This window comes from Mytilus californianus, unplaced genomic scaffold, assembly GCF_021869535.1.
Source record: "Mytilus californianus isolate M0D057914Y unplaced genomic scaffold, xbMytCali1.0.p SCAF_8, whole genome shotgun sequence".
Lineage (NCBI taxonomy): Eukaryota > Metazoa > Mollusca > Bivalvia > Mytilida > Mytilidae > Mytilus > Mytilus californianus.
The window spans coordinates 28,767,768-28,776,154 of record NW_026262734.1 but is presented as its reverse complement, the minus strand read 5'-3'; the positions used below and the strand labels follow the sequence as shown (position 1 = coordinate 28,776,154).

Sequence of the window (8,387 nt, the reverse complement as noted above, 5' to 3'; positions counted from 1 at the left end):
ATGTCAGATTTGCTTTAAATGCTTTGGTTTCAGAGATATAAGCCAAAATCTACATTTTACCCCTATGTTCTAATTTTAACCATGGTGGCCATCTTGGTTGGTTGGCCGGGTCACCGGACACATTTTTTAAACTACATACCCCAATGATGATTGTGGCCAAGTTTGGTTAAATTTGGCCAAATAGTTTCAGAGGAGAAGATTTTTGTAAAAGTTAACGGACGACGGACGCCAAGTGATGAGAAAAAGCTCACTTGGCCCTTTGGGCCAGGTGGGTTAAAAATGAAAATAACAGGACAACTCGCTAACAAACAAACAAACACACCAAAAACTGTAAAATATATTGGACAAACATCACAAACACGGGAATATGTTTATCGAAAATTTGGTTAAACGTTCTGTCATTATTTAGTTACTTACATGGTTTAGCATATTATTATTTTTTAAGTTATTTCATTTCAAAAATAATATATATAATCACCATTTTACTGTACCATAAGCTACAGTTATCAATTGAAATTGCCATGAACAACACAACGGATGCCAAAAGTGGAGCAGGATCTGCTGACCCTTCCGAAACACATAATATAACCCCCGGGTTTTTATATGGCTTCCACGTTGCTCAGTTTTAAGTGGTCTATGTAGAAATCTGTATACTCTTATTTGTCTTTAGTTAATATCTTTTTGATATGGTATTGTCTGCTCTTCTTCGACTTTTGATTTTTGATTGTATCCGTGGTATCTTCTTCGAATTTTTGTTTTTGATTGTATCCATGATATCTTCTCTCTCTTTTTTACAATTGTAAAAGAAATTATTTAATTCAAGGATAAAGAAGCGACAGATGAAATGACAACACCTTTGTTTGATTTATCTGTTTTCGTTTTATTTCTTAAAGTCCCATTATCAGCAAGCAATAAGGTTAGTCGGGATATGTAAATACAAATTAATTGAAAATGATATCAATTAAACAAAAATTGAAATGAAGCGTTATTAATCCGGAAGTATCGGTGTTGAGATAATTTCAATTTTGCACTAACACACGTGTCTTTTTTCAGTTTATAATGCTTTTGTAAGACACAATTGACAAGCCAACAAACACCCACCCAACAACGTAAAAAAACAATTATACCTTATCATATGTTTTCATTAAAACGTAATTTTATTTCTTTGATTCGCCCATATGCTATGACTTCAATATTTCAGTACAACTTAATAGATAACATTACAAGTTCATTTTCCAAAACACAACATGTTTATCATGGTGTTATTTATGCCCAAATGCTAGTTTAAAATTTGCTTTTATGTTTTTTATTTTGTTGATGAATTTATATTGGTGGTAAGTACACTCAATAATACAACTACAGGATTTTATATAGTGTCGTAAATTTTATTCAACGGAAAAATGCAGTCGTATAATGATATGATGCTGTCGTCGTTCGTATTAGACCCTTCTTTGGTCCGTGCAATAAATTTTGCTAAAACTGACCAATTATCCTGGTTACCATGCTCTTCGTAATTTGAACTCTGATGGATAGTTGTCGTCTCATTGGCAATCATACCACATCTCCTCATTTTCATATCGTTGACAATACTACTAAAAAGAAGAAAAAAAAAGGACGGATCAAACCACAAGCCGAGGAAAGACAGATAACACTTTGGTCAAAGGAAAAGGACATAATGAAAAAAAGGAAACAGTTCATAGCAGAAAAAAATGAACAACAGCAACTAAACCAAACCGGGTATAAACGCTGGTGCTCCGGAAGGGTTGTATATCGTGTTCTACTAATGCAATTCTTTGAAGGTTGTAATTGCATGTTGGGATTCACAAATATGTTTCATAATAAGGAGTCTCTTATGAGCCAAAACATACTGTTTGGGGTTATATTATTATCCGTAACTATGGTTCGGATGTTATTTGTCCTTTTTCATTTAGATTTCTTATTACGTGATCAGCATGTATGTTTCTATCATATTCTGATTTTATCTTTAAGCTCCGAAATAAAAAAAAAGTATAAGGTGTTGGTGAGGAATAGAGTCAAAATAATAAAGGTTTTATTGTAATTTCGGTTATTTACACTTCTTAGTCTGGTTTTCTTTTATTCATAAACTATGCGACCTTTTAAATTGAATGTTATCAATTACTGTTTCCATCATATTTCTGTTGAAAGCACAATTTATGTAAAAACTGCGCTTGGGACAGCCAAATATTGGTATTCAAGACATGCGGACGATACCAAAGGGATATTAAAACTCATAAATAAAAATATCTGACAACGCAATTCCAAAAAAAAAAACGAAAGAAAAAAACGATTTCATGTGCTCCGAAATGGTAAGCAGATCCTGATCCACATGTGGCCTCCGTTTTGTTGCTCATGTAAGTTCAAATTCAGTCATTAATCTAATTTCGTGATGTTACATTCGAGGAAACGAGGGCGGGATTGTGGTTACAATTAAGATGTACCCGTCATCATTTGTGAAATAGATATTTCATAACGGTCAACCAACTCGTGCTAGTGTCCGTAAAATTTTCGAAAGGATAACTTCAACTTCACCACTTGCAACCTTTATTTAATAGCTTCCTTGTAAGCAGCAATCCTCTACCAATGGAAACAAGATGAGCTATAGACTATCGTATAACAAGGAGATATATACTCCGTGTCTATCGAATTTAGATCGATTGATCGATTGATTGATATATATTATTGTCGTAATGCAATGACATGACACATGGCAACCTTCAATAAGTTTAACATAACATGTCGTTATTATTGAAAGTTTGTCTTCTGTATGTTGATTTTATCTATGTGCATTTTTCATGTAAAAAGGGTCAACAATGGCCTAGATGGTATTATCTTTTGCACTGAAAAAAAAATAGATTTCGGACAGCAAAATGGGGTCAATGCTTCCTACCCATCATCAGAATTCATGAAGATTCGAGGTTTTTCTTTCTGAATACAACACATATACAGAACACAGTACTCATTAACAGAATAGATATGAAAACCAGACTTCGTCTTGTACAGAAGCAATCACTATCTCAGATGTTAGTTAACATACAGTAACGATAAACTACCCAGAAAGAGCGATATTAAGACGGCTAAGGATGTATAAGGTGATAATTAAACACTTATAAACGACATGGAATGCATGTCCTCTTGTCTTATGGTTATTTTTGTCGTTGGATTGCTGTCTCATTGACATATACCCCACATTTTTATTTACATGTAAAGGAATCTTGGAAACTGCAATATAAGCATCTCTTTTTATTAGTTTTAAAGTATAGTCGTTCTTGAACGAAAGCATTTGTGTCTTAATTTCTAAAAAAAAGTAATAACAAAGTAAAAAGAAATGTGAGCATTAAGTTTTAAAATAACAGAAATTCAGATTATCATGAAATTCGATATCTAAAATAGAATTACAATAAGATTTAAAAAAAAAATAGAAACACCTCAAAAGGAAGATATAACTCCAAAAAAGATCGATAAATAAAAAGGGGGAATATGTTCAATCTTTACATGTTTTAAACATATTGATAAAACACGTTTTTTTTTCTATCTTATTCCAGGAGTTTTGACTTACAGAAGAATGGTAAAAAAGAAAGATTTGGTGAAGATATTCTTTATTTATATGTGTCTCTATCAGATGGTTCCAGCTCATCCTTGTGGCGAAAACCCTCTCCGATCAATAATTAGTTTATCCTCACAAACAGGTAGTTTTTCCTCTGTATACTTTGAGAACATTTTTTCGCATATTTTGCGAAAGTTATCTTTAAACATACTTTTTTTTACTTTTAAGGTATACATATACAGATGTAGAAAACAATTAAAGGAAAGTAGTGTGAAAAATATTTTATCATTACAAAATGACAAACATGTAATCCTTAGCGAATCCTTAGCGACAGATTGCAATTTTCTTCATAATTCTTCATCAACTACGCTTACAGTATAAAATTTTTGAAAGCCAAACTCACGTGATATCCTACAAGGTCAAATTTGCTTTGAAAAGTTTGAACGCCAGTATCACTATTACAAAAATTAATGAATAGACATTTTGTTATCAAATATTAATTAATTAGTATAATCTATTATTGTTATTTGCTTAACGTCCAGTGGAAAGTATTTCATGCATATCTAGGACTAGAATAAAATAACAATAAATCGGATAGGTAGGCTTTGAAAGCAAAAGTACGACCATGATTAAGGGTTGGGAATTTGGACTTCAACTGGGAAATCGAGGTATGTTCGATAGGGTCAGAAATTGTAATTTACGACAAGTCACCCATAAACCTTTCAAAGAATTGCTAAAAGGGTTCTTTAACAAGCACAGAGCTTGGTACTTTCTCTCTCTCTATACACAAAACATCTAATTGAATGTCTTATTCTGATTGGACGTGGCTGCGTATTTGTACACCACCAAACAGCCAAACAACCGCCCCCTCTTTAGCAAAGGTTATGCTGGTAAATGGAGGAAGCAACATGACCATCTTTCTATATCCCATTTAACCCTTGTACTGGGCGAATAAAACATGCGAGACTAACCATAACATTTATTGGTTTGTGAAGAGTATACAGATTACAGCGTAACTTTAATCCCTAGCAAATCTGTATGATACACCAACCCTCGGAATCGACGCAAATACGTTTTTGCTACACGCTGAACACTAGTTACATGATTTCTTGTAGCTTTGACAAATACCATATAAGAGGTATATTTGTACATGCATACATATGATGAGAAAAAAAATAAGCAATTGTAAAATAAGGTTGTATTGTTTAATTTAAGTAAATTTCGTTTTAAGGAATCTGAATTTAGTTAGCTATTTCAAAAATTTACAATTTTATGGACTAAACAATTGCACATAAAACACGAAAAAAACAAATAACAAAGTTCGTAAGGGTAGCTTATACATATAAAGAACACATGTATAGCACTAAAGTGTTACAATTTGAATTTGTGAATAGATGTTATTATAGTTTTATACATATATCCTAAAAATATCGAATCTTGTAGTATAACTTTAAGTTTTCAAAATTCGAGTAGGTTTAATCAACTTGCAGACCAAGCTTATGAGTCATCATGTATAAAATCACAGACCTAATGATTTCATTGTTTAACTATTTATTTGTAGTTTTATTACTTCAGCTGTTTAAGTCCGCACCATTTCAAAGCAATTAAGTCAAGAAAGACAATATTATAAATATTTACTTCATTAATTGAGACACAGATTGTTTCTGCTGTTCATTATTCTCACTAAAAGAATATATTTGTATTGTAATTTTTTGTTACTGTTCAAATATTTTAGGTCAAGGTCTGCGTTTTGTTCTTGATAAATTAAGGCAAATGGATTATCGCGTGTACAGACACTTACAAAGCAACTTCCAGAGGTATGCCGAATGTGTTGGCATGGTAGATACGGGTTATTTCAAGCGTTCTGATAGACATGCTTTGATCAGTATCAACCCATTCAGTAGCCTAGACAACAACGACGATACCAATGACTATATAGAAAACAGTAGATCAGTTGACGATGTTTACAAGTAAGTTGAACGGACAATTCATAAAAATCGAAATATTAACATTTGTTGAATACAATTACATGGGGTTTTGCATTATAATGATAGTCAAAATAGTATGCAATGACTCTTGCTATGATATTATTTTTCTGTATTAGTTATTCAGATGTTCTTCAGAGCTTCAAATTGTTCAAAAATAGAAATGAATATAGGTAACTCCCTAACAATACTAAGTAACTGGACCATCCCAGCCTTACGGATTGAAAATCGTTGGAGTAAATTCACTTATTATTGTAAAATAGTGAATGTTACTAAAGGCGGTTTATGTTGGGGTTCATGTTGCTCAAGCTTTAGTTTTCTGTTGAGTATTTTGTGGACTGTTGTTTGTCTTTTCTTCGTTTTTTCCCCGATTTATGGTTTTTAATTGTCGCCCTGGTATCCTCGCCCTTTTTTTTTACTATTGTTTAGGTTGGTACGAATCATGTTTTTCACATATGCATGTTCCATTAGTACAAATATAAATACTAATAAATGAAGATGAAGAGAAAAGGTCAATGAGACAGCAAACAAACAGCACAGTAATCGGCAAGAAACAAAGAAACCCACATGTAATTGTCAACTAACGGTCTCCAGCAATAAACTATTGTCAATACCATATGTTATGTCAAGTTCCAAATCGACACAGGTCTAGACGAGTTGTAATCAAATAAAGTAGACAATCAAAGATAAAACACCAAAAGAGGTAGGACCAATTCCTCCTGCAATTTATTTCGCAACAGGGCCATTTTCAAAAGTCTTTCAATCTTTGCTTTATTTCATAGTATTCCAAAGTGTGTACTTTAAGATTCTAAAAATTCTGACAGATTTGCAAATTTTGAGTATTTATTCCCAAAAATGTACAAAAAGGACATCGTAAACAAAAACCGAAAATTAAAGCTATGCATTGTCTTTCCGGTACAAATTAAGTGTTCTGAAATAATCCCTATCAGTTGCACTTGAAGTTTGGAACCCTTCATTCATATATAAAACATAAATTGCAATTACCATTTATTAATGAACAACAACTTACTAGCCATCCGATTGCTTATATCAACAGATGGACGTCTTTTATAAAAGCCACATCTAGGCATGGAAGTCTTTTGATGGTGAATAATTAACTGTATAATATCTTTCTGATTAAAGGTCAAATGAAGAAAATAGAAAACAAACCTTAAAGGAAACACAAGAAATAATTTCCAAAGACATTTTACCAATGTTGTTGAAAAGAAGAAGGAGACGTTGAACAGATACAAACGACTTCAAATATCTGCACGGAGACTTGGAGGAATATTCAAGGGTCATGTCATTCAAACTTAATACCTTAAAGTAGTGCTTAACTGTTAAAACAGCTATGTTGTGTATACTTATTTATTTATTTATTATCTTGAATTATTTAACGGGTTGTTTTTTTAAACAGACTATTCTTGTAATCAAAATTGCATGCAAGCACCCGAATGATGGTTGGTGAAAGGTTGTTTAATTAAAAGAATAAATGAAATAAAAATAACATTTAAATTAATTTTAAACAGAAACATACAGACCTTCTAAAATTCAAACTGACCACACGCACGATACACGCACGCACGATACACGCACGGTGAATGCACGATGAATGCACGGTGAATGCACGATACACGATACACGCATGATGAGCGATGAGCGTTACACGGAGGATTAACGAAAAATGAATGATGAATGATGCACGCACGATCGATGCACGATGAATGATGAACACACGATACACGCACGATGAATGATGAATGATACACGCACGGTGAATGATTCATTGACGAATGAACGATAAGCTTTTAATACACGGTTCTCATAGCCATTTTATTTGGAATTGCATTTAAAATTGATGTATGATAATGAAAATATATAAGGGTATACACATTTTAGATATCTCGCTTTCTGTGTTGATTGGTCGACAGTTTTACTAAACATTCCATGTTTTAAATAAATTGATTGTAGTATAGTATTTTCAATATCAATGAGTGTTGTCAAATTATAAAACTCATCGATTTTTATAATTCTACTTAATATAAATAAGATAAAAAAAATATTTATAAATTGCTACATTTTAAAGAGTGGCGATTCCAGCCATTTTAAAAAGAGGGTTCTCAACCCTAGATAAAAGGGATGGATTTAACTATTATATGTCCCCATTCAAATGCATTGATCGTAAAAAAAACCGTCTAAACACTGCAAAGGACTTATAATATGCCACTAAAGACAAGAAAGGAGGTGTTACTTGTACTCTGTTTTCAGATTATGGTAGAGATAGATAGATTTTTAATACATAAATTCCAATTTTTATAGAAAAAGAACCACCAATAAATGAGTAGTTTAACAATATTTGGAACGTGCCGGTTTTTCCTTGATATTGCCGAAAATCAGTGATCTCGGGGTTTTACCTGAAACACTTTGGGAAAATGCAATTTTTAATTCCAATTTTAAACCAAACGGTAAGAGATATCCCAAAGTTTTTTAAAATGCATGTCTAATTTGATAAGGAGATTTGAAAAAACGATCTCAATGGTAGTTGAAATTATTCAGTGCAATCATTTTGTGTCCGTCGTTGTCTTTCATACATATCAATTGGTGTATCCACTGTTTGCTGTTCGTTATCTGTTGTTTATTGCAGTCAGGCCTCGCGATCGGTCTCCAAATTTAAGCCCCCACTTAGGTTAATTAATTATCATTTATAGGGGGAGGGGCTATTTTTCTCGGGACAAACATTATTTTCCTTCCTTAAAAACAACTTAACAATTTTCTATATTTTTTCATTTAATCATAGATGAATATTTAATGATTTTTAAAAAATTAAAATAATATTT

At 32.3% G+C, this 8,387-nt stretch overlaps 1 protein-coding gene across 1 annotated transcript; it reads left to right on the top strand.

The window, feature by feature from the left end:
* Positions 1-1,783: 1,783 nt before the first annotated feature.
* LOC127711973 (uncharacterized) lies at positions 1,784-7,234 on the top strand. Its single transcript, XM_052218130.1, has 4 exons — positions 1,784-1,799; positions 3,564-3,707; positions 5,301-5,535; positions 6,694-7,234. The coding sequence occupies exons 1-4, from the start codon at positions 1,784-1,786 to the stop codon at positions 6,791-6,793; spliced, it is 495 nt and encodes a 164-aa protein (XP_052074090.1). The 3' UTR covers positions 6,794-7,234.
* The last annotated feature ends 1,153 nt before the right edge of the window (positions 7,235-8,387 follow it).